The 27,393-nt window shown below is 42.2% G+C and overlaps 1 protein-coding gene across 1 annotated transcript in view; it reads left to right on the plus strand.

Annotated features, from left to right (window-relative positions):
* Window positions 1-21,139, plus strand: part of ELOVL2 (ELOVL fatty acid elongase 2) — a 53,084-nt gene extending 31,945 nt beyond the window's left edge. Inside the window, exons 4-8 of the mRNA XM_082752809.1 lie at window positions 11,887-11,964; window positions 13,077-13,248; window positions 15,294-15,418; window positions 17,534-17,668; window positions 18,354-21,139. Of these exons, the coding sequence (XP_082608935.1) occupies window positions 11,887-11,964; window positions 13,077-13,248; window positions 15,294-15,418; window positions 17,534-17,668; window positions 18,354-18,479 (636 nt within the window). The 3' untranslated portion in view covers window positions 18,480-21,139. The remainder of the gene's footprint in view (window positions 1-11,886; window positions 11,965-13,076; window positions 13,249-15,293; window positions 15,419-17,533; window positions 17,669-18,353) is intronic.
* Window positions 21,140-27,393: the final 6,254 nt, after the last annotated feature.

A 27,393-nucleotide genomic window follows, 5' to 3' on the forward strand; every position in this document is an offset into this window, starting at 1 on the left:
AAATGAATTCATGAGCAAGTCAACTCTCAGACCACACTCCAGAGACCCAATGTGAGGCACCAGAGGCCCAGATAAGGTATTGAAGTTTACCACAGGATGAGATCCTCATAACTTTCATACTTAATTAAACTTTGAAACAAAGCAGACCAATGCTGATCTCTGAATTAAGAAATTACTCATGTGATACTACTCTTTGTCATTAACAGGAAAAGACATAATCTCTACCAGGGTCTTAAGTTGCTTTCCCCAGCAGTAAGTATCACCTCTGCCCTATTTAAATTAAATTTTAGCTAGTCATCAAGCTCTCATCCAAGTCCTTGTGTTGATCAGACACTAAGAAAAACAGGACAACGGCACCAACAGTCATATTAAAAAGGAGATCTAGAGATGTGTGTTAGCATACATTAGCATACATTAGTATACAGGTGGCATGGTATCTCAAGTGTTTGTATCCCCAGCTAGCTTCACAGAATTATTACAAATCCATAGGACTTGAGAACTGTAAACAAGAAACCATATCCATGTGGGGAAGCAGGACTTGCATGAGTGACCCATCAATCCAGAGCAAAAGTCGGAGGTTCCTGCTGGGTGCCAAAGGGAAAGAGCAGAACTGTACAGGTATTGCAAGCCCAGTGCATTAAGCTGTTTACTGAAGTCAGAAGATAATTCTTATACTTTGCACAGTGTGCAAAAACAAACAAACAAACAAAAAACATCAAGTTTACCTCCACTTTTCCTGTTTCTAGGAGCTAAAATTTAAACCCACAGTAAGTCTGAAGATTCTCAAGTACAGTAATGACATGGAAGTAGATCCATAGGTGCCAACATGATGTGAGGATTCCTAAGAGTGCCAGGATTGCCTTCTCTGTATCCTCTGATAGAGCAAGGAAGGGCAAAAGCACAATACTTGTACAATCAGAGCCACAAGGCACCATTTTTATCTCTCTATATGATATAACTGAGATGACATCTCACAAATGACTAGAAAGGTCAATATGATGCCAGAATTTACGATAACAGTGGGAAACTGAAACAAAACAAAAATAGAAGGAACACTTAAATTCTGTTTGATTCCATTTTATTATAATGGCTGAAATGAGAAAGATTTAATTCCTAACAGTGCAAAAGATAGAGCAAGTAGAGCTTGAGTAGCAGCAGGTCCAAGTAAGGTTTTAAAAGTGCAAGTGAAACAAAAAATCGTAGTTTTGCACTGTCCTGGAATTTTGCTAGCAAAATCTATAGATTAACTTCAACATTAGTTGTTTTTGTTTGTTTGTTTGTTTTTGTTTGTTTGGTTTTGTTTTTTGTTTTGTTTTGTTTTGTTTTTTGTTTGTTGTTTTTTTGTTGTTTTTTGTAGTTGTTGTGGTTTTGTTTGTTTGTTTTTGTATTAAAAAAAAATGTAGTAAATGGTTGTTTAGAAGTTAAGTAAATTTACCAGAGAAGCAAGGAATGATTCTGGACCCATAAGGACTGGTGGCTTCAAAGATTTCCTTTGAAGTATTTCTTTAATTAGGACAGCAGTACAACCTCAAACTTGGGGAGTAAGAAGAAAGGAACAAAGTGAGAAAACCAAAGAAATCAGGTAGACTTTTCAATCATTTGAAGAAAGAGAGGAGTGAGAAAAAGAAAAACTGAACAGCAAAAGGTCACTGAGAATGTAGTGCAAAGCAGTGAAATGTAAGGACAAAAGTAAAAGTTTATTTGAGTAAGAACTCACTCTGGCTAGAGTTACATTCCCAGGTAACCCCTGCATGGAGTCCAGCTGTACACACTGCAGGTCAGGATATCTTACCCCGTCATTGTATTACAGTGTTAGCCAATCTTTTCTCTGGGCCATTACACTTTTAATTATTGGACCTCTAACTAGACCAGTAGAGAGCCTTTCCAAGGAATAGCCCAAAGCAGGCCCTTTACGTTTCTGTCTCTATGAAAAATCTCAGCTGCATCTTAAAGAGAGTCAGCAAAAAAAAAATAATTGTGAAAAATCTTGTGGGCTTATTTCCCACTCAGCATACATTTCTTGTTTGGCAGGATGACGTCGTGAGCTAACACTACATTTGGGAAAACAGAGGCATTGACCAAGGGGCAGGATTGCAACCAGGCTCCTTGAATACCTCAGTCCTAAACTGAACAGTCTAGTTCAAGATGCTTCCCAGTAGGGTTTATAGTGTTGCCAGACTACAGTTTGAGATCTTCAGGATGCAACAGCAGTTATCTGGAAACACGGGCTATTCTGCATCTCAGCTATCCATCCAAGATCTGGGATTATACCACAGTTCTTGGAGGCTTGTCTAAAAATGGGCAACCTACATAGACAGATATTCTGCAATTAATACTGTTCATAAATGATTTTACAATTGAGTTAATGATAAACCAAGAATGATTAATAGTATCGTCTACTATTTGCTTATTGTATAAAAGTGCGATTGCCCCCAGTAGCATTGCAGCATGCCTTCATCCTCTGTCACTTGGGGATAACAAATCAGATTTTGCAAATGTTTGGAACTGAGCCGTGCTACAGTCAGGGAGCTCAATTCTCTCTTTAAAACCTGAAAAAGGAAAGTAAGGTGAGACCAGGATCTAAAAAGAGAGGTGCCTCTCTATCTAGACACTAATAATTTTCTGAGGTGAATTCACAAAGAAAAAAAAATTCAAAAAATGGCAAAAAAAAACAATATAATTCCTACTGCCTTTCTGAGTCACTGACCTGAGCCTTTGCTCTGACTCCTCTTCCTTGGGATCTGACCTGCAGTTTACTGCTTCTAGGACTGTTTTTGCCGAAGTAGAAAAAACTAGGGAGGAGATGCCATTTACAAGGGCTAACAAGAATGTCCTACAGTCAAGGAAAATATGTGATTCATGGCACTGCAAGTTAGACCTTTCTTTCCATTACATTTGTCTCCTGAGTTAGTTTAGCAAGACCTCCATTGGTCTGAGAGCTGGCGTGCAAGCAAAAACACAATAAAATACCATATAAGTAATAATGCTAACCTGCTCCAATTTGTCACCAGTGCTCATCCTCTTGCTCTGAACTTTTGAGAGTAATTCAAAGTATTTGTTTTATCTTCCCCTTCTGAACTGTTTCGCTGATATTGAGGTGTTTCAGGTGCCTATTTGGGATAGCTCTGATATGGAAAAATCAAGGCAGATCAAGCTACAGATTACAGTCATGAACCAGAAATCAAAGGGGATCTTTCTGGAGGTCTGCAAACACCAACCCTCTTTCTGGGTACTCTCAAAATATTCTGAATGTTTTACAAGGCTTACTCATCTCTGAGGTGCTGGTGCCTCATCCTCTATCTTTCTCGTGGCCTGGGACCAGGGGCAACGTGTTGTTCTAGGCATTTTCTCTGTGAAAGAACCCAACATGCGCAGTGCTTTTTCCACAACTCAAAGACCACAAAGAAATTGCACTCAGTAGAAATGTAAATGTCCATTCAGAAAAACACACTGCTTTCCTTTCTGGCCTACCTGGCCTAGAGGACAACAGCAGGAACAGGTTGCAGCTGTGAGGTTCTGAGGCTGAAAGCCTGAAATGAGCAGGACACAGGCCCCTAAGTTCAGGCTCTTGGTGCTTAGCTTGCTGCTGAGCAAGGTGAGATGCTTTGGCACCATCTTCTGGAACTTGCTGGCCCTGGAATTTCATAGAGGAGCCAGCTCTCATTCCTGGATGATGTGATTCCCCATTAAGAAGAAAAGAAAAGAAAAAAAAAAAAAGTAAAAATAATAAAAAAATGCATTAGACTGCTGTAGTGAAGCAACCATTGTGAATCTTCATTCTCTTTATACTTGATAAGGAAAGGTCATTCATTGGTGTAACAATCATAGAATCATAGAATCATAGAATCATAGAATATCCTGTGTTGGAAGGGACCCTTAAGGATCATCAAGTCCAACTCTTGACACCGCACAGGTCTACCCAAAAGTTCAGACCATGTGCCTAAGTTCACAGTCCAATCTTTTCTTAAATTCAGACAGGCTCGGTGCAGTGACCACTTCCCTGGGGAGCCTGTTCCAGTGTGCAACCACCCTCTCTGTGAAGAACCCCCTCCTGACGTCCAGCCTAAATTTCCCCTGCCTCAGCTTAACCCCGTTCCCGCGGGTCCTGTCACTGGTGTTAATGGAGAAAAGGTCTCCTGCCTCTTGACAACCCCTTGCGAGGAAGTTGTAGACTGCGATGAGGTCTCCCCTCAGCCTCCTCTTCTCCAGGCTGAACAGGCCCAGTGACCTCAGCCGTTCCTCGTACGTCTTCCCCTCAAGGCCTTTCACCATCTTCGTAGCCCTCCTCTGGACACTCTCCAACAGTTTCATGTCCTTTTTATACTGTGGTGCCCAGAACTGCACACAGTACTCGAGGTGAGGCCGTACCAGCGCAGAGTAGAGCGGGACAATCACCTCCCTTGACCTACTAGCGATGCCGTGCTTGATGCACCCCAGGATACGATTGGCCCTCCTGGCTGCCAGGGCACACTGCTGGCTCATATTCAACTTGCTGTCTATCACGACTCCCAGATCCCTCTCTTCTAGGCTGCTCTCCAGTGTCTCATCGCCCAGTCTGTACATGCAGCCAGGGTTTCCCCATCCCAGGTGCAGGACCCGGCACTTGCTCTTATTGAACTTCATGCAGTTGGTGATCGCCCAGCTCTCCAACCTGTCCAGATCCCTCTGCAAGGCCTTTACACCCTCATTTGAGTCCACAACTCCTCCAAGTTTGGTGTCATCAGCAAACTTGCTCAAAATACCCTCTATTCCTACATCCAGATCGTTTATAAAAATATTGAAAAGTACCGGCCCTAAAATGGAGCCTTGAGGGACCCCACTGGTGACCGCCCGCCAGCCTGACACAGCCCCATTTACCATAACCCTTTGGGCCCTGCCCGTTAGCCAATTGCTCACCCATCGTATGATGTTTTTATTTAGCTGTATGGTGGACATTTTGTCCAGTAGGATCCTATGGGAAACCGTGTCAAAAGCCTTGCTGAAGTCCAAAAAAATCACATCAGCTGGTTTCCCTTGGTCCACCATACAGGTGATCTTATCATAAAAGGAAATCAGGTTAGTTAGGCAGGACCTACCCTTCACAAACCCATGCTGGCTGGGACCAATGACTGCTTTGTCTCCCAGGTGCGCCTCAATAAGTCCGAGAACCAACTTCTCCATGATTTTACCAGGCACTGACGTGAGACTGACAGGCCTGTAATTGCTAGGGTCTTCTTTCTGACCCTTCTTGAAAATCGGCACAACATTTGCCAGCTTCCAGTCTACCGGGACCTCTCCAAATTCCCAGGATCATTGAAAAATAATTGATAGAGGTTCCGCGATGACATCCGCCAGCTCTTTCAGCACCCGGGGATGAATCCCATCCGGACCCATGGACTTGTAGGGATCCAGGTGGAGTAGCAAATCCCGCACACGTTCAGGGTCAGTTGGGAGTTTGTCATCCCCACCGTCCCGGTCCTCCAGCTCAGGGCACCCTGGGTCCCGAAGCCCATCATCGGCATTGAAGACAGAGGCAAAGAAGGCGTTAAGCGTCTCTGCTTTGCCTACGTCATCGTCTGTGAGGAGACCTTCCCTATCAAGGAGCGGCCCTATGTATTCTTTAGTTCTCCTTTTCCCATTTACATATCTAAAAAACCCCTTTTTATTTTCTCTCACAGACACAGCCAGCTTCAACTCTAGCTGTGCTTTGGCCACTCGAACTTTCTCCCTACAAACACGAACAGCATCCCTGTATTCTTTCCATGACGCCTGGCCCTCCTTCCAGTAGCGAAACACTCTCTGTTTCCGCCTAATCTCCATTAGAACATTCCTGGTTAGCCACGCCGGCCTCCTGCCCCGCCTGCCTGACTTGCGATATTTTGGAATTGCCTTATCTTGTGCTTCTAGGAGGCATCGCTTAAAGAGTGACCAGCACTGGTGGACATCAAGGCCTTCAAGAGCAGTTTCCCAGGGGACCTTACTGACTAGTTCCCTGAGCAGCCTGAAGTCCGCTTTCCCCATATCTAGGGATGAGGTTTTGGTGGCACTTTTCCTTCTGTCACCATAAATTTTGAACTCAACCACTTCATGGTCGCTCTGACCGAGGCGGCCACCAATCACCACATCTCCCACCAGACCCTCTCTGTTTTCTAGCAACAGGTCTAGGAGGGCACCTTTCCTAGTTGGCTCCGTTAGCACCTGCACCAAGAAGTTATCATCTAGGTGCTTCATGAACCTCCTGGACTTGCTCGTGTCAGCCGTGTGGCACTCCCAGTTAACGTCCGGCAAGTTGAAGTCCCCCATAAGGACAAGGGGAGTTAATCTCGAGGCCTCTCTTAGTTCTGTAAAGAATAATTTATTAATTTAATTATAATTTATTAATTTAATTAATTTATTAATTTAATTAATATTAATTTAATTTAATTGCAATCTATTGAGAACACTAGAGCAACAGCAAAATACGAAACGTCTGCTAGGGAATAGGATGTTGCTACTTAGCAGAATTTTTTCACAGGGAAGCATTTTCTTCTTTACATGATCCGTATGCTGGGGTGCATCAAGCACGGCATTGCTAGTCCGTCAAGGGAGGTGATTGTCCCTCTCTACTCTGTGCTGGTCCAGCCTCACTTCGAGTACTGTGTGCAGTTCTGGGCACCACAGTACAAAAAGGACATGAAACTGTTGGAGAGTGTCCAGAGGAGGGCGACGAAGATGGTGAAAGGACTAGAAGGGAAGACATATGAGGAGCGGCTGAGGTCACTGGGCCTGTTCAGCCTGGAGAAGAGGAGGCTGAGGGGGGACCTCATCGCAGTCTACAACTTCCTTATGAGGGGGAGTGGAGAGGCAGGTGACCTATTCTCTGTAAACACCAGTGATAGGACCTGCGGGAATGGTTTTAAGCAGAGGCAGGGGAAGTTTAGGCTGGACATCAGAAAGAGGTTCTTCACCGAGAGGGTGGTTGCACACTGGAACAGGCTCCCCAGGGACGTAGTTACTGCACCAAGCCTGTCTGAATTTAGAAAGCGATTGGACTGTGCACTTAGTCACATGGTCTAAACTTTTGGGTAGACCTGCGCGGTGCCAAGAGTTGGACTTGATGATCCTTATGGGTCCCTTCCAACTCGGGATATTCTATGATTCTATGATTCTTTGATCCGTTTTTCCAAATAGCATCAAACAATGCATGTGTTAATATTAGCCAGGTTGCCAAGAATGCAAAACATCCAAAGGAATGTTTTCTAGGAAGATAATTTGTATTTTTAAGGGGGAGAAAGAGGATCTCTCATCTCTTTATTGTATCCTGCACTTACACAATCACTGCATGATAAAACATAGCACAAGTTCTGTAGCATCATGAGAGTGCTCAGCATGTGGAAGGGAACATAACTGAACCACTAAAAGTAATGTATGAGTTTGGTATCATAGAAATAGAGCACTAGTAACTGGATGTCTTGTGTCAGGTTACCAGCTTCTGTTCCAGATATGCAGCTGGCTCATTTGATACCATTAGGTAACCTGCTTTCATTCCACATCACAGATAGCCAACATGAAAGTCATGTTCTGGGATCACCAAGATGCCAAAAAGCATTCTCTGCCTTCCAAGTTTCACCACCAACTTTTTATTACAGAGTTAGCCAGAAATCTTAAAAAGTATCTTACAAAGCAGAGTAGTCAAAACTCAAAGTGGATTCTCCTGTTTTCCCTAAAGGAGATGAACAGCATACAAGTCACCTACTATGGAAAGCTGACATGTCAGAAAAGCCAACATGAAAGAACAAGGTTAAGACACTCAAAATAGATTTTCACACTAAGCTGCTGGCTGTTGAAACACAGATACAAATCAGAGGGAATTTTTCTGCCAAGTGAAATGACTGGGGAATAGGCACATGATATGATCTGCAAATCTGGCATTTATATAGGGCCATGGAAGAACAAACAGAAGAACAAATTAAAGAAAAAAAAAATGCAGCTAGGTTGTGATATTCTTACCCCAGATTTTTCTCCCTGTTTGCATGGTGTGATGAATTACAGATTTTTGAACTGCCAAGTTAAAAATCTATGATACTGAAATGAAATTATATATATTGTTTAAGTTTCTGAGCCTTTAAGAGTTCTCATCTCATTTTTGAGAGCTATGAATGGAATTCTTGAAACAGTCTTGTGAGCAAGCCAGTTCAATATAGCACCAGCAGGAAAGTTTCCAAACCTGTAACAACAACAAAAAAAAGATTTTTGAAAAAGCAGTCTATTGTAATCATATACAAGTCAGAAAATTTGTAAAGCAGACAAATCAAAAGATTTCAAATGGCTTTTTTTTTTTTTTCTATTAAATTTTTGTAATTTAATGTTTCAGCTACCATACCAGAGGGTTTTGTGAGATTTGATATTTTCATGGGAGGAAAATGAATTAGCTACTAAGGAATGCCAAAAAAAAAAGATTGAAAAAAAGGGAAAAAAAAAAAAGTTTCCACAATGAAAGTTTCCACCTGAAAAAAACAACAACAAAAACCTACACAATAACAGACTTCCAAAGATGCATGAAAAGGAAAAATGAACAAATTCTACCAATTTAAACATAATAAAGGTATAAATTTACAGTTACAGAATGCATTAGAATGAACCAAGTGAAACTGAGATATCGAAAGTACTGTTTAAACTTACATACCTCTCGCAAGGTAGAATTGTTTAAAAGCCTAAGATAAAAGATATAGGCACATTATATCATAAATGTAGATTACAAAAGATTGTGTCAGATAAGAACACAACAAATTGCGGACGTTCTTACTTTAACAAAGCAGTAGACTCCATTTATGATAATAATTTACAGTTCCTCAGTAAAAGCAGGGGAAGAGTTCCTTTCTAGTCCATGACGTTGCTTTTTACAAGAAGGGAAAGGCAGTCATCTTTTCTCCTTTATTTGTTTTCAGGATTTTGAATTTTTAGAGGGCACAGCTTCAACTCCCTACAATCACAAGGGCTAGAGATGGTACCACTACTACCATTTCCCACCAATAAAGCTGCGAGGCTATCATAGTTGCTGTCAGATAACAAAACAGCAAGAGGCAATATCATTTACTTCCTCTGCAGAACTGTCCACAGAGGTTTCTGGCAGAGCTGTTAATGCTTGTGTTTGAGGCCATATCTTACCAAAGCTCCCAGATGGAGTTCAGAATGCTGACTCCAAATGAGCTTCTGATACCCCCACGCTGCTTGACCTTGCTGCTTGGCTCCTAGCCAAGGCCAAGATGACAACTCCATTTTCTTCAGCATTTCTCAAGCAACAAGGCAGAGTTGAGAGCAAATCTTCAATAACAGCCCATCAACAATGCTGTACCTGCCTATTCCAAAAGTCGCAGTCTCTCAGGGATCTCTTAGTCACTTCTGATTGGAGGGAATATCCAATGCAGGAGAGCACACAGGAAAGGCACCAAGAGGAGCCATCTGTAAAAACAACTGTGCAGTAACATCTCCCTGAACATTGCTCCTGAAGCTGCTGCATATTGCCAGCTGCAGCACAGGCACAGATCTGTACACCTCCTTCTACCCAGAGGACAGAAAAAGCCCATGCATTTGGGACTGGAAAGTACCCTTTCCCACTCAGCTGATTTTTGAAAGATGGGAGGGAAACAAAGTGCCATACCTAGGAGCTTTAACCCCCTTCTCCTCAGCATCTCTGCAGGTTAAGCAGGGAGAGGAGTCCGCAAACTCCAGCCCTGCATGCTTGCAAGCACAGCACACGCTTGGCTAAACACTTTGTGATCTCAGCTGCACTGAGCATTTGCTTGGGGACCTCCAGACAGGTTTTGCTGTTGGATTTTCGCTGTTTTCGGACCGCAGTCCCATCCTGTTTGATTTTGTGACCTCTGGCACACTCTGTAGATGAATGCACTGAAACAGGGTCTGCTCCAGAGGAGTGGTTTTGTTTCAGTTCTCCGATAGCAGCCATCTAAAACACCTACGTATTGTCTCTTCATCTCTCTCTCTATATATATACACACACAATCTAAAAGATACTCCACTGATTATTTTGGCTGCAGACAGACACTAAATATGTTGGAAATACAGGGACAATTGTATGTGATTCAGAGAAAAAGTAATAGAGAACTTTGGCTTTCTAGGTCTTTGGTTTTGTTTGTTTGGTTTTTGTTATTTTAATTTGAATTTATAATATACATTCTGACTTATTTGCTAATTCTGTAGATCCAAAGAAATTATTGCTCTTAATATGTATTTACTCTAGGAATTAATTCAATATGATCACTGAGAATAAATCTACTTTGCTTTATATAGTCTGTCACACTTTGTTAAGCACAGGAGACTTTTTCAGTCTCAAGTGGAGGGGAAGGTCTGTACAGACACCAATACACACCTTCCCCTGAATGTAGTGCCAGAGTCAAAAACAACACATGCCTCACAGCATCTTGCAATGCTGCTTACAGTGTAACTCTGCAGTGTACTTCTCCCACCATACCTTGCTGCACCCTCTGCAGACCCCAGAACATGAACTGCCACTTGGCCACAGAAGTACTTTTCACATATTCAAGTAAGGAAGTCACTTTTAAAATCTCTCAACTCTACTTCATAGTGTTGTTGATTGGCAAAATACTATGCTGCCCGAAAGAGCTGCCAGTTGCTTTAGGTAATCATTACTATAAAAACATTCCACATCAAAAGCCCCCCATATGGCTTTCCAGATACCTTCTGCTTCATCACAGCATGGTAGACTGACATTTCATTGCTTTGTCTGCTTCCCAGTATGACATGGACAAAGTCTCAGAAATTACTTTTGTGTCTGTCATTTTCTCCACTCAGCACCACGCACGCTCTCTTCTCTTTCTTCCTGCATTTACAAATAAAGGATAAAGTGATGTATATGTGGCATAAAGAAATATTTCTCCTCTTGCACTACTTTAGATTTACATTTGTTTTTTTTTTGCTTGTTTGGTACCGAGGATTTTTCTCAAGGATAGGAAGGGTTTTGCACTAGTAGAGCTGTGAAGCTCTGTTCATTCTGCTGCAGGATCACTGCACTAAGTAACAAGAAATATTTGTGGATGCCTTGAAGGCTCTAAAGCAAGAGGAATGTAAAAGGTGCACCGTGTCAGTGTGTATTTCCAATAGAATGTGAAACCTTTTCCATTGCAAAGGGGAAGATATTAGCAAGTTGTCTGGTCTAAGAGCATCAGTTCATGGAACTAATGGGAACCTACAATGTTCTCATGCTATTTAAAAAAAAATCAGAACAGCTTGTCCTGGTTTCAGTTAGAACAGAATTTTCTTCCTAGTAGCTGGTGTAATGCTGTGCTTTGGCTTAGGATGAGAAGAGTGCTGATAACACCCCGATGTTTTAATTGTTGCAGAGCAGTGCTTATACCAAGCCAAGGACATCTCAGCCTTTCGCTCTGTCCTGCCAACAGGCAGGCTGGGGGTGCAGTAAGAGCTGGGAGGGGACAGACCCAGAACAGGTGACCCAAACTAGCCAAAGGGGTATTCCATACCATCTGATGTCATGCTAAACAATATATAGGGGTGGCTAGCCGGGGGGAGGGGGCCGGACTGCTCGGGGTTAGGCTGGGCATCAGTCAGTGGGTGGTGAGCAATTGCATTGTGCATCACTTGTTTGTACATATTATTAGTAGTAGTACTATTATCACCATTGTATTATTATTATTATTATTATTATTATTATTATTATTATTATTATTATTATTATTTTCCTGTCTTATTAAACTGTCTTTATCTCAACTCACGGGCTTCACTTTCCATTTCTCTCCCCCGTCCCAGAGAGGGAGGGGGAGGGTGAGCAAACGGCTGCGTGGTGTTTAGCTGCTGGCCGGGTTAAACCACGACACAGCTAAAGGAGAACTACTTTGTTTATGAATGTAATTGCTGTGTTTTCTGTTCCAGCTCATCCTTGCCACATGGGAAGGAGGCTACAACTTGCAGTGCCAGAACCTCCACAGTGCAGGGGCGGCCGACATCCGGGTGAGGCACAGCAGCAGCTCAGCCCCAGCACCTAAAGCCAGCCTTCCTTCCCTGTGCTGCGGTGCAGCACTTCCACATGCACTGCGGGTGCACTGATGCCATCAGGGACAGCTTTAGCATGAGGGTGTTATCAGAGTGGCCTGATAGCTGGTAGCAAACAAGCAGAGTTAGGCTTTTTATTTAGTACAGAGGCATTCTGATCATTGAAAGCGTGACAGGGAGCATTTTTAAAAGACGTATTTCAAGGTCTGTGGTCAAAAGAGTGGTGCCTGACTATTAAAACAGACAATATGGATCCATTAAGAACTCAGGAGAAAAATCCATTACCTGCAATGTTGGGCTCTAGCTGGAAATATATTTGAGCTCAACTCTAAACGTTGGAAAACTTCAGAGCCATTCTGCTGCCTTGGCTCATCTCTAGTTTCAACCCTTATTGCATCACAGCAATTCCATGTAGTAACCCTTTATCGTTCCCCCTTTCAGGCTTGTTTTCCAGATAACAATAGAGCTCAAGGGCTGAAAGACTGGATAACACACAATTTTCCCCAACCTTCAAATTCTGTCTGTGTTTTAGCAAAGAAGAGGTCAGTTAAGTGCCTTTTCCCATCAACAAAAGGTTCCCCCCCCTCCTCCATTTTAAATAACTGTTTTTAACTGCCCTGGGATATATCCTGAGCTCTGATAAACCATTTCAGCCTTAGAGGAGTTACATTCCAGTGAGCTGAGTGTCAAACTTGGATTATTTAAAAAAAGAAGCTGCCTGTGTAACCTATTCAGCGTTAAGAAGCTACAAATGATATCATCTTTAAAATAAACTGTATCCCTGATTCAAAAAAGCAGAACAATTAGAAGACCTATCCTCAAGTTTATATTTTCTTAAACTGTATTTAATTATATATTTAGACAATCCCATTTTAAAACATGATGAATTTTCTATACACTGCCTCTTCAAAGAGGAAATAAAATTGAAGCCAGAGCTTGTATTCCTCCTTCAGTGGGACACTGATGCCTTTGGGGGAATTGTGTGCTTAAAGACTAATGAAGTGTAACGATAGTTAAGCCCTGTTATGGACAGGTATTGATCTCCTGCTGCTTTGTTCTTGCTCACACAGGTAGCCAAGGTGCTGTGGTGGTATTATTTTTCCAAAGTAATTGAATTCATGGACACTATCTTCTTCGTACTGAGGAAGAAAAGTAGCCAGATCACCTTCCTCCATGTTTATCACCATGCCACCATGTTTAATATCTGGTGGTGTGTCCTGAACTGGATACCCTGCGGGCAAAGTAAGTCTCTGTTCACTTCATCACCTGGGGTGTGAATCACCTGCTGCTTGGGGGGAATTGCACCACCATGCAAAGCAAGTGCTTCACTGTGCTGCTGTAGCACAGCACCATTAAGGTTCACAGCCTCTTTCAGAATTGCAGCACAGTTGCAGATCTCAGTGAAATTAAAAGCATAGTTAGAAGTACAGGGCAGAAAAAAAGTCCTGAGCACTAGGCCCTGGATTTTCCACTTAGCTGCCACAACCTCTTATATTTACATTTCTTCAAACCACTTTTAGACAGGGTAACGCTCCTGGTTGGTACAGAAGAGTGATCATATATAAAATCTACGTCAAAAGCAGAGGTAGAATGAAATCATGACCCTAGTGAAGTCAATCAGAACAGCATTTTTACAGATCTCACACAGAATCACAGAATGTTAGGGAGTGAAAGGGACCTTGAAAGATCATCTAATCCAATCCCCCTGCTGGAGCAGGAAATTTCACGCCTATATGCATCAATCTGTTATATTCTGCTTTGGCAAGATACTCCACTTACACAACCATGAATTAAAATACAAGTAGTTTCGTTTTGGGATTGTTTTATTTTGGTTTTGTTTTGTTTTGTTTTTCCAATGAGATTGCTGTGCCATTAGACAGCTGTTGTAAACTGTTGTAAACAAAAAGGGTTTTCTCCCACATCAGGGATTGTTTTTAACAATTACTAGTTCGTATCTTTACATAGCAAACAACATTTTAAGTTATCTATGTTACAAAGTTACTTTAATCTTTAAAACTTACATAAATTTATGCTTGTGATAGAATCAACCTAAGGGCCCACAGCAGGCCAAACTAAATCAACATTCCTTCAAGCAAACGTGGCAAAAAGCAAAACTATTTCTTGAATTCTGAACAGGACAGCCAAAACTAATGGGTACTGTCTTATTTTTCACACTGAAGTAGTAGAAGCATCAGACTTCCTTGGCTCATCACACTTTGGGTGCCGTGTTTCACAACAGTAATCTCTAAGTGTCTTGGGTCTAAGAAGCTATTGAAATAGCCATCATCTTCCCCATTGAGGTGGGGAAGTGCCACAGGCTGCTCACTTGGTATCTGCATACCAAGAAAGAGCAGAGAACTATTTCATGTATCTCATAACACATACTTTTCCAGGGCTTCATACAACTGGAGGCTTTCCGCAGCTTTGTTATCGGAGTTGAGAAGAAAATTGGTTTTCCTAACTTTAAGCTGTTAAATGGAATCACCCCGGTCCCCAGAAATATTTTGTAAGGCAATTTGTTGCAGGGATTTTTCGGTATCAGAAAGCAGGATTGCCATTTGTTCGTACTTGTTTTGGCCAGCACAAAGTCCAAGTAAATTACTGTTCTAGGTAGAAGCAGAGATCAAGGATTTCACAGTAGCTACAAGCTGTTTCTGTAGAGGGATAAACTCAATGGAGCAAAGTTAATAGAAAGCACACAAACCTGTGTGTCTGAAAATAATTCCCACACTTTGCACTCATTTTTTGCTATTATGATTAACAGCGTGGAAAAACAGTAGTCCAGTAATTAATCAATAATTATTCAGTAATAAATCAGTGGAAAAATCAAAACCAGTCGTGAGACCATCTCATTGTTGTCAAGCACTGCTATCAAACACATGATCATACATCAGATAGACTAGTGCTGGTGCTTCTCAGTACTCTGTAAGGTACAGAGGGCAATTCTTTCACTCTCAATCCAGTATTTACTAAGTGCAGCTAATGAGAGCGGCAAGGTGCGACAACATTCTGGAAATCATTCTGTGAATCTGCATCTAGCAGAAGAGCCCCTGAAGAAGGCGAGAGCAATGCTCAAATAAAGTCACATGAAGCAAGTTTCATTCAGAGGCTGACTAAAGCTCTTACTACTACATCAGAGGAGACCAGGTGCCACCTAGGGTGCAGCAGCAGTAATCCACAGCACAGAGTGAAAACTTAATGTATTCAGGAGGCACTGCTAGCAGCAATATCTTCTAATTTTTTAGCAGTTGGTGATATAAAATGTTTTCTGTGTTGAATGTTCATAGGTTTCTTTGGACCCACTTTGAATAGCTTTATCCACGTGCTCATGTATTCTTATTATGGACTGTCAGTCATCCCTTCTATGCGCAAGTATTTGTGGTGGAAGAAATACCTCACTCAGGCACAATTGGTACGTATCTACATTACTCCCATTTTTAACGGACAGAAGTCCTTCAGAAACGTCAGAGAGGGCAAAACAAACGATAGACAAACAGTCATTTGTAGAATTAAGCCAGTTAGAATCCAGTTACAACAAAGCTATCATGCACAGTAATTCACTAGTACAGCCCAGTAAAATTTAATAACTGAAATAATGCTTGCAACTATTTTCTACAATGCAGTAGAAACTCTGCAGTCCGTAAAACTCCATTAGTTTTGATCTCCTGTGTAGAAAATGGATGCTGCTTAATCATGGTAAATGGACTACTGATTAAAAAGCTGTGAAAGCTATCGACCATGTAAAACGTTAAAAAGATACACTGCACACTTAAATGGCTGTACAGTTTGAAAAACTCGTTCAGTGAAGAAAATCAATAAGTCACTTCAAACAAGAAGTGTAACTGTGGTACAACTATGAAACACAAGATGATATAAACAGCTCTTAGACAACAAGACAGAGCAGACTTCTAAAAGTCTGTTCCAGCAGCTTCCATATACAAAGAACAGAGTCATGCCAAATGCTATCAACAAAATGCAAGGCTTGATATGAAAAAAAAAAAAAGCGTTCTCTTCACTTTTTTAATCTTACAACCTGTGCATCTCATTTGGGAGTTTGCAGTGAGCTTAAAAATGCCTCTGCAGAATTGTTTTTTAGGTAATGCCTCTTATCTGAGCTGGGATCACCCCTGCAGCTAGAACAGGCTGCCCTGTTTACATGTAAGTGCACCCGAGCTTGCTGGACTGAGGGCACCCTCAGCTGGTGAGCAAGAGACAGATACAGCAGAATTGGCTGGTATTGCAGTCCAAAATACTGTCAACCCTCTTTCTCCACCCCATTTTTTTGCTTAATTTGTCCCCATCTTAGCTCTGTCAGTGCTAGTGCCCTCCTACTACACTTCTCACTCCTGGGATTTCTATTTTTCTGTTCAAACTTGAAAAGCCATTGCCTCGAGTCTTCAGAGTTTCTCAGGTTTCTGCCCAATAACAGAGGCAACACTGTACCTGGCATGACACAGCCTAGAAGGTGTAACAACCCCTGTTAAAACAGCTTTCATTTTGCCAACAATTTGCCTAGAACCTCTTATTTATAGGAATATCCCACCCCTTTGTGTGTTGTTTTTTGTTTGTTTTTTTAAGATGTCACAGGAGCACCTTTTTAACCTTACCCTCACAATGCATTCACTTCATTGTTCATTGAAGGAAGAGCTTTCAATGTGGGGGACTGAGCAGAAAAAAATAATCTTTTGTATGTCTGATTTTGTATAGAGGAAGTAGATTTAATTCAAGTTGTATTACACACTGAATCTTTATCACTTCTGTCAGTGGCCACCAGCATTTAGTAAGTCCAGTGCTTGCGCTGGATAAATGTATGCAAGTGTCCTGGCATTTCTGTTTGCACCTGCACTGGGATAAACTACCAAAAATTAGCTTTTCACTGTCTAGGTTTAATTTTTCTGTTTCTTTTTCTTTTCCAAGGTAGTAAGAGTGTTCCAGCTTAATTGATTATTTACTGCTGTTATTGGGTTTTGCTGCCGCCTTCAGGAAAGTAGCTCTGGGGTTTAAACAAGTTGGAAACCAAGGCAGCTGCCATGCTGCTCTTTGAGACTATCTAGTGATGCAGAGGTAGTAACAGATTGCAAGTCACTTCTCTGTTCCAGAATGACCACAGGCTTTTAGGAGATGCGTCAAACAAACTGTCAAACACCAGGACACCAACATATTAAAAAAAGCTTGGGATAAATCAGAGATGAAAATCTATTAGCAAGAGCGTAAGAATTTTGAACATACTCAATAGAGGAGAAACATGAGTTTCTTTATGTGTTGTCCTTTATAATTCATTACAGGAGCATCAGGGCCAGTGGGGCTGGTTTAATCAGTAAACAGACCCTCAGCTGTCATAAACTAGTGTTCATTCACATTCACATACTAGTGTTCATTCTTCCATTCACATGGTTCAGAAAGGGAGAGTGTTCAAGGATACTCAAAATTTCAAAAGGGCAGAACTAGGTAGCATTGTTATATTTGATTTAGCTAGTACCAACCCTTTTTTCTCAGTAAATATTTATGCATGATCTGTCTTCTCCAGATCCAGTTTCTGCTCACTATTGTGCATACACTCAGTGCAGCTGTGAAGCCATGTGGATTTCCATTTGGCTGCCTCATGTTCCAGTCTTCCTACATGGCCACACTGGTCATTCTCTTTGTAAACTTTTACATTAAGGTAAGGAGTCTATCCAAAAGGATTGGTGATCCAAAATGGTGGGTGGTGGGGGAAAGCAAGCTTTTTGCATAGTGGTCTTGACACAGACCACATACAAAACATATACAACAAACCTCAGTACCTAAATATGTTTGTGTTCACATAGACATGTCAAGTAAGACTAATAGATGCAGTAGTGTCTCCAAAATACAGTCAGTAGTGACACTGCAGCTGAGCTCTTCTATACTGCACTGAAGTGCATTCTTGTGCCAGGGCCCAATTCTGCACTTATGTAGCCTGTCAGGTACTGCATGCAGGACCTAGGAGGTCTGAACTTGCTCTGCTTAGCAACTTTGAGTTTTCCTCCCTTCCTGGAAGAGCAAAAAACAAGCAGTTCTGTTTTTGCATCATTCAACTTTTTTTTTTTTTTTTTTTTTTTTTTTAGCAAGGAATGCCCTAGCCTGCCTGCATACATACAGCTTCTAGTGAAAAGGACCCCTTTAGACACAAAGAAGTATTACAGTAATACTAGGGAGGCAATATCATCCACAGCAGCAAAAATAATACAAATCCCTGAACAAAGTCTAAACCAAATATATACCTGCATCAACAAACACCAGACATCACCATTTTACAGTTAACCGTAAATAGCATTTGGGGAACACTAATTAAATCAAAGTAGTTACTTTTCATTTTGCTTTTGTAGACATACCGGAAAGCACCTTCAAGAACAGCTGTGAAGGAGACCCCTGTCACAACAGAAGTAAAGAATGGTTTCCATAAGGACTACTTCACTGCTGCCAATGGATTCCTGAATAAGAAAGCACAATAAGTATAGTATTTCCCATGATTTTTTTTTCTAAAAAGAATAAGACTGAAGTACAGGCTTTAGCTGAAAACCTATTTGGTTACATTTATCAGTTCTTTGTACCAGACACTTCTTAATGTACTGCTATTTAAGTTTTAACAAAACGAGTAGATTTATTTGTCCTGTCAAAGATCACCATCAGAACAATAAGGCCAACATCATTCTCACACGAAAAAGAAAATCTTTCTGATTAGTAATGCTGACACAAAAACGCCTTATAAAATGGTTGATGGATAAATCCTTCAAAGCCTTCAAAAGGTTAGGACTCTCTTCAGACTTAACACCCTGAGTGCTTTCTATGCACGTGAGATGTCTCGAGGCAAGTCTTCGCAGTGCATCCAGCACATTCAGCTAAACTGTGGTTAAGGTCAGAAGAAGAGAGATGAGAACAATACTGTTTCCATTACCATACCCCTCTCTGCCACTTCCTGGCCATTCTCCCCAAGCATGTTCCCTCCCATAGACACCAGTGAGGTCTCTGTTCCTGCAGGAGCTCTGAGGAAGCATGTAGCAGAAGGCAGAGACCAGGTGCACAATCCCAGGGTTTGTAGACAAACAGGTACCATGCTTGCTTGCTTTATGTGTGGGCAAACTGGCTCAAACACCACAAAGGTTGGCAGCAGTTTGCTGCGTCAGGGGGCTGGGACAGGTGGCACCTGGAGGCTGTCTGATATGAAATTTAGAATACATGACATCGCACAGTGATGTGGAGTTTTGAGCTCCAGTCAGAGCAAAGCAAGTTTCTTTGGATGTCCTAAATTAAAAGAGATGTAACTAAATGGATTTTGGAAGAAACAGGAGCTCAGCGACTTAATGAACATAAATCCTTTGAGTGTAAATGTGCAAAAAGTTAACCCTATACAAACACTGTTAATCTGAAGGAAACTGGCATGCCAAATATTAATAGATAGGAAGATAATGAAAGTCTTAAAAGTGAACATCACAACAAGCCAAGTACATCATAGAGGGATTTCTGCACTAGGTGGGCCTTATTCAGACTGCTGTCTGACAGGAGAGACTGGGACTGGGGCACAGTCTTCTACAGGGAAAGCAAAGAGATATTTCCTGCCTGTAGTTGTAATGGTGCGTCTCACGCAAAAGTCGGTCATTATCTCTGCAGCTTCAGTTAGCTTTTGCTTCCCACTTACAAGCAATTAAGAATCCCCATGGTTAGCTTTGGGAATCTGCTCCATTCCCTTTTCTCACTTAGACCATTTCAAAGTCTCTGCTAAAAGCAAACACAGCCTTTTTCATCATGAAGTAGTTTTGGACTCTTCCAGTCTTGTATTCTCTCAATGAAACCACCTTTGGAGTCACCCCAACCCACAGCAAGCCTGAGAGACCAACACAGCCCTGTAAAGGGACCGTGTCCTTTCCCTCCCCTTGCCCTGCAGGGTCCCACGGAGGAAGAAGAACCGCATGCACACAGCCAGCAGAGGTCAAGCAGCAGCAGGGGACCCCTGAGGAGAGAAAGCTGTCCCAGATCCAGCTCCTCTAATCCTTCTCCACCTCCCAAGCTGATCTTTCATCAGGGGCTCTTGGAGACAGTAGGCACAAAGGCAGGGAGATTTGTCCTGGGACAAGAGGCAGGGTAGCCAGCCTTGCTGGGAACACCCTGAGAAGCTGCAAAGAGAGTGAGAAGAGGGAGAGAGGAAAAGGTACAGGATGGATACAGGGGTAAGAAGAGAAGTTTCTAGACTGCAAAAGCAAGAGGAGGAAGTGGCACAGAGAAAAGTGGCGCAGGTCAGAGTGCAATTTGAATTTGTGCTTGAAAGTCCCATTGGATGACCCATCTCAAGCCAGTTGTAGTTCCTACTCCATAATGGCATGAACAAAACCCTTTGTCACCAGCAGAATACTGAAGCCCTTACTATGCTGCAGCATGGGCAGTACGCTTGAGCTACCTGGCCATTAAACTACATCATTGTGAACTGGATAACCAAAATTACTGCAATACCCAAACACTTTTACGCCACCACAGACATACATCTAGCTGCTGCAGTCACATTTGCTCTCTCTTCGTTCAGCTGACCACTGCGAAGGTCAGCGTTTCGCTTTATCTAACATTTGATAAGGAGGGAAGGCAGCAACCAAAAAAATAGACACAAAGCCCAGACTCGGTGTATATACTAGTTCTCACTAGCCCTTCCAGAGATATTGCAGATCTTTCTGGTCAATACAGTAAAACTCACAAGCTGTAAGAAATTACTGGGTTTGACCGAGGGTGTTGTACGTAGCCCCAAGTCAAGGGAGAGCTTCAAAGCTCTGCAGATGTCAGCTCGATCCAAGAAACACCTCCAGAAGGGATAAATGTAGAGGGAATCAGAAGAAGCAACAAGATAGTATGCAAGGCAACCAGTTGAACCATTTGGCTGAGGCAGACAACAAAACGGTTGTGTGTCCAAGCATGGATTTTAGGCTGAGTGGAGTCCCTAACTTTTTGATGGCAAAGCATGCGTTTGACTACCAGCACAGACCATGTCAGCATGCTAAGTGTTAAAGTTTACTATGGCAACCAAACCCACAGATATTGATTGTGTTTTGTTGAAACCTCATTAAAAAATAAATGAATGCCTTACTTGAAGCTCAAAGGGCTTGGAAAAAAAAAAAAAAAAGAAACAAAAATACAAGATGGTCTCACCTTTCAGATCCAGACCAGGTAGGCAGGCTAGAATCAAAGCAGGTATGGTTTAAATTCTTCAGATCTGTCTTAACATCTTCAAAATGCTGCAACTCTGAAGAAAAAGAAGCATTGACTTTTTAAACTGATTTTCCTGTAATACATAACACTGTAAATAAACAGATTTTACTATTGGGTTGTCTCTCCTCCCCTTTGTTTACGGCATGAATTACTGGGAACTGGTAACTAGAGATCACTTTTTTTCTGAAAATTTTCAGAAAGCTTTTAGGCCATTCCACTCAGAACAAGAGAAATCTCCCACAAACACACACCACCTGCACTCACAGTGGTGTTAATATTCTCTTGGTTTTCATACAACTGTTGGCTGTGCTCTGCCCACAGTTGCAGGTGGTATTTCTGCATCCCACATTCATACCTACGTGCACAATAATTGGGTTGATAGGACAAAGTTTCCTACAGCGTGCAGACATGGGATTTCTACACTTCCTACCTGAGGTACCTTTCTTTGGTAGACTAAACATCCCTGTCCCTTGCAGACAGTCCTACTTCTTAACAGTGGCTCTACAGGCAACGTAGGCTCCCAGCTTTATTCCTCTGTGTCCTGGTTCAGATGCATGAAATAGATGATGCAAATACTTCACACTGAATTTGCCTTTCCCAGCAGAGAGAAAACACTTACAGCCCCAAATTAAATCCAGACTCTCAAAAATTAAACTGTGTAGCTTTGCTGCCTCCCTGTTCCCAGGCCTCTCTCTCTCACCTTGCACATTTCAGCTGGAGAGATCCTTTCGATTCATCCTTTATAAGAGCATCAAAAGAGCAATCTTAGACAGACAGAAGCTTCTAAACTGCACAGGAGGAAGGCTATTGCATCCCACTTGCTAGTCCAAGCAAGCTTGACTCTCAGTTCATTTTGTTCACACTTAATTTCATGTACTTTGTGGTACCCCACAGACAACAGTGAAAACAGTGAAAAACATCTCTAGATTTTGCTGCGTATGATGGTGTGAAGGCATACTTGGAACATCATCATTGAGATGTGCTGTGATTTTAAAAATACCACCTCTTCACCCAAATATACCAGCGTGGTGGGGAAGGGCCTGGTTTAACCATTCTGTGCCAAGATGGGGAATGCTGTCAGTCAGCGTAGGCTGCCTTACCAAATGCATCACTATTCTTGTGCCTGCTGTTTCTGCTGTATAAAGGCTTCAAGACATCCTCTTCAGAGTTCTACCAAAGAAAAAATGAGTAAATTAAACAGTCTACACTGCCTAGAAAGAAGCATGTGGATTTCCAGTGACTCTTCTGCAGACTTGGCAACTACAAGAGGCTTTTAACTAACACTCCGTTCCTGGAAAATTATTTCAAACGAACAAGAAGTGGGAGCCTGGCCTAGATCAGCCTCTGAATTCCAGTTAGGGCAATAAAAGGAAACATATTATCCTCATTTTATGTGAAAATGCTAGAATTATATCCTCATAAAACTATTACTTCTTTTTCCCCCTTCAGGTTTGAGAAAGTATTTATGTATTTCTGAAAGATGCATTTTATTTCTCCTTGGAGCAGATTCAATAAAACCATAGGAGCAGGATGAAAGAAAGTCTAAGGTCTCAGCTGGTGCTGATGGTGGCAAAGAGGATCCAGCCTAAAACCTGCTCCTACCAACATACAGGCTGAGGAGGTCTTCAGGCAGTTACATGTTCATGCAGTGCTTCAAGCTATATTCAGAGAAAGCAGGCTTTTTGCATTTGATCTCTTTGCAGCCCTTACATAGATCTTTTTCTCCGCCCATGCACAGACTTTCTTGTGCTACGTTTACATGCAATTTCCAAACCACACTTTACCAGCTGAAGATGAAGCTTGCTGGGCATGCTCACCCAGTAGTGTGTTTGGACCACCACAAGGGAACGGCAGAGGAGGAGCACTTCATACAGCCCAACAGGCAAGCCACACGCCTGTTCAGTCCGGAAAAGAGGAGGCTAGTGGCTTACCACTCTCTACAGGTACCTTAAAGGAGGTTGTAGTGAGGTGGGGATTGGTCTATTCTCTCATGTGCCTGGTGACAGCCAAGGGTAAACAGGCTAAAGTTGCGCCATGGGAGGTTTAGGTTGGATATTAGGAAGAACTTCTTTACTGAAAGGGTTGTTAGGCATTGGAATGGGCTGCCCAGGGAAATGGTTGAGTCACCATCCCTGGAGGTCTTTAAAAGACATTTAGATGTAGAGCTTAGTGATATGGTTCAGTGGAGGACTTGTTAGTGTTAGGTCAGAGGTTGGACTAAGTGGTCTTGGAGGTCTCTTCCAACCTAGATGATTCTGTGATTCTGTAACAGAAACAAATGAACAAAAGCATTATGTTTTACCATGGTCATCTTCTAGCAATACCCCAAATGCAAGGGCCATTCCAATCACCTTTTCTAACGTCCTTCCAGTGCATTACCTTTCCTCTGGGTAGATAGTGCAAGAACTTCATGCTGCTGGCAGCTCCTCTCCTATAACCAGGAAAGGCCTAAAGACTTGGATACACAAGTCACTTGGTTAGGCATCAGCATTAGCCACACAAACATCAAGGACTGGCATGGAAGACCAGATATTGTACACCAAGGTTCCCTGCAGCACTTCTTACAAGTTGCTGGTGATCTCCATAGCAGGTTGCTGCTAGTATTTTCCTAAAGGTCATTGATGCTCAAGTGAAGGCTGAAGCAGCCAAATAACTTAAAAGCATTTTTCAAGTTTATTTATTATGAGGTAAAAATATTAAAAAATAAATATTTCTGCCACTGAAGTTAGCCACATGTTATGATTGCTACTTCAGGCCAGGCAGGCAGCTAGCAGTTTTGTAGGGACTACAATATCAGAAACCAAGGCAAAAGGGTGACTGCCCCACAGTGGAGTAGACTCCACTGCAAGGAGTTATGCTGATTACAAAGCAGGACTGTTCTCCAAAAAGCCACCACACTTTTGGGGACTTACGTTCATCTAGCTACCCTCCTTCTGGCCAACATACACTTTCATACTGAGATTCAATGCCCATGGAAATGCCACACACATTGTCTCTTCTGATGTAATTTTAAACAGACCTATTGAGCCAGTTAGCACATTTTTCTAACCCAGATGGTACTGTAGCTGGGAGCCTCCTAGATCTCCATACACAGCTCTCTAGTGCCCGCAGAAACTTATCTTTTAAAGAAAGCTAATATTTGAATAAGTTGTTTGTTCAAAGCTCATACTTGTTCACTAGGTCATCCTTTGATTCTCAAAGTTGTTCCTTCATTGCCTCTTATCTCAGTTTTCCTCCATTAGGTCCCAGATGAACTCAGTTCCAAAAAATATCATTTATTTCAGATGAAAAGAACAGACAAGAGATAGACCAACACTTGGCCTGCTGTTTCAGGCTCGCTACAGGGTACATGCAGAAGGAAAGGAAAGCAAAGTAGAGGAAAGAAAGCTATCGAGTTTGATTTGCTGCTTTGGGACAGTAGTAGCCTCCCAGGAAGCAAAGAGGAAGGAATGAACTTTAAGAAGGTCCTTCCAGGAACTGGAATTACAGGACAAAAATCAGGCTGCTGATGTATGCCAAGGCTCAGCTTTGTTGGGCTTTTCTCACCATCTGGCTCTAAGTAGCGCTTTCTTCTCAGCAATTGCTCATTACAAACAAAAACCACCCTATAATATATGACCAAGAAAGGCTCTATCGCTTCATTCAGTTTCAGTATACACTAACTCTCAGCTGTTTCTGGAAGCACATTCATTTTCCAGCACACCACTCCCATAGAAACAGTCATGCCACTTCCAGGAGCAGGACGTGTCCCAGCACACAGCTAGCCCCAGCAGCGCACTTTGCTGAGGGCAGGGCAGGCTGACCCCGGGCCAGGACAAGCAAAAATACACAGGTCCCTGGTCACTCGGCCTTCTTCCAGCCCCAGAGGGCACCTCCTTTGCTGGTGTCTTGTGGCTTTCATGCAGGCTTGCCACTGGGTGACAGGAGACCTTGGACAGATCACTGCATTGATACAGAACATGCAGGTAAACAAGTTCTTGGCAGAGCACCGTACCCCAAAAGAGATATGGTATAGAGATACCAGGGCCTATAACAGGGTTTATTATTAAACTGGTTAATTGAAGTGGTTAAGAGATAACTGCTTCATGCTTTTTTTTTATCCTCTACACGCACTTCCTATTTCCCACTTCTTTTTCTGGGTACTGATGCCTTCATGTGTCTTCACAGCACCCACATCATGTTTGTTGGTGATGCTCAGACAACAAGATGAAAACTGAGCTCTATCTACTTACACAAAAACAAAAAAGAAATTAAAAGAAGCAACTGGCTAAGGAATACTTAAAAGAAAGTCAGTTAGATGATGAAAAGCATCAGATGATGAAAAGCATCAGGGAGCAAGGAGACCTGCTCAGGAAAAAAGACAAGGTGAGCAAACTGACCTCCAAAAGGAAACATTAGGATAACTCACACAAGGCCATTTTGCCAACACAGTATCTGCAGAAACTGAGTGGACTTAAGACTTCAGGGGATTTCACCTCAAACCTGCCAAACAGCATGGGAAACTGTATGAGATGGGCTGTCCAAGGATAGAAAAACTAAGTCCTGCTCCAGAGGTTGTCTCTACATGCATCTGTTGCTCACTACAGACAAAGACCATTAGGAAAAGACATAACTTCCAGCATGTCCTCCCACCTGGGACAGTTTACAGGTTGCTGAGCTTCTCAACTGGTAAAACATTTTATACACAGGAATACAAAAAAGCGCAGGGCAAACAGACATCTGAGCCGTGCAGCAGCTCTTCCCCTTCCCCTAACAATAAAAGGGTTTTTTAGTGTTGAGACTTATCCAATAAATCTGTTAAAAACAAGTGTGAATGCATACAACAATAGTAACTTCTAATAAGGGAGAGATCCTGATTTTCCAAGCCCTCTGAAGTGTTCAACGCATCTTCCAAGCTTCTTACTAACAGATTAGACAAGGATTCAATAATGAGACACTATGCTTCAGTTTTGTTCCTCTAAATGCCCTAGTAAAAATACTTACACATGAAAAACATCTCTATGTATTCCTTCAAGTCATGGTAGAATGCTCTTTTTGCATCTCCTATCACACACAGTGGGGAAACATAGCAAAACAGGACTCACAGCAGAAAGAGCTATCATGTTTCACACTGTTCCTGTTCCAAAACTTCCTTTGGGCAATAACCCTGTTGTAGATGCAGGCAAGCAAGCCTAAACCAGCCCAGCCAAGGCAACATCTGTCCTAAAGGAGATGACACGTGCCCCAAGGACGCAGGTTACAAGTGGAGATTCAGTGAACTTGCACAATTCAGATCCTGACTCACACCAATCCCAGCCAGGAATACTTAAGCTAAAGGCACGAGCACAATCTCCAGCAAACAATGCCGTGACAGCAGCTACGGATGCTCAGTGTTCTCCACTCAGGCACTATCCTGCACAATCTTCGGAAGACAATAGGTTCAGCTCCCCAGAAGGTATTTAGCAGTGAAACGAACCCTGACAAAGCTGGGCTTCTGCTGTGAAAGTATGCTGTGTGCAGGGACGATTCCTTCAACTCTGACCCACCCAGTAATCTGAAGTCTGTTCTACAAGATAAGTAGGGAGACAGAGCTTGGAAACATGCCGCATTCCCACACATTCATTATGATGCACAAGCACATGTGAAGTTTGCCACAGCATTAAAAGCAACTGTAATTTATCAAATTCAGTTGAAATAGAGGATGTTAAATAGCACAGCTTAGCTCCTGCTTGTTGTCGAGACTTTTGATGCTACTTATCTATCCTAACATTGTACTCTGTACTTTGCACTCTCCTAGAAGCCAATAGTCCCTGGTTTTAAAAAAAATTCTTCAGCTTCTCATGTTTTTTTCTCTGCAATGCTCCAGGTTTCTTACCCTCCACAGTCCCCAGTGTGCCATCAGGCATCCGGCCAACATCTAGTGATCCCTCTGGGCTTTCATCTCTGCAAACAAGAATCAAGTGGCTCTGGTTTCAAGCCAGTAGTTCCCACAGTGCTGCATGCAGGTGAGAAAGGCTACCCTTCAAACACTCCACAAAGGTTACACAGGACTCTAGAAAGTGCCTTTCAACAGGCATGCATAGCGCATCGATTCAGGAATGAGAAGTTGGTTCTCTTATGCAAAGAATGTTTTACTTAGAATCAAAGTACTTTTACATTTGATAAGGGTATTAACAGAATACTCAGAGATAGCCAATA

Source organism: Aythya marila (assembly GCF_965140915.1).
Source record: "Aythya marila genome assembly, chromosome: 2".
In the NCBI taxonomy this organism is placed as follows: domain Eukaryota; kingdom Metazoa; phylum Chordata; class Aves; order Anseriformes; family Anatidae; genus Aythya; species Aythya marila.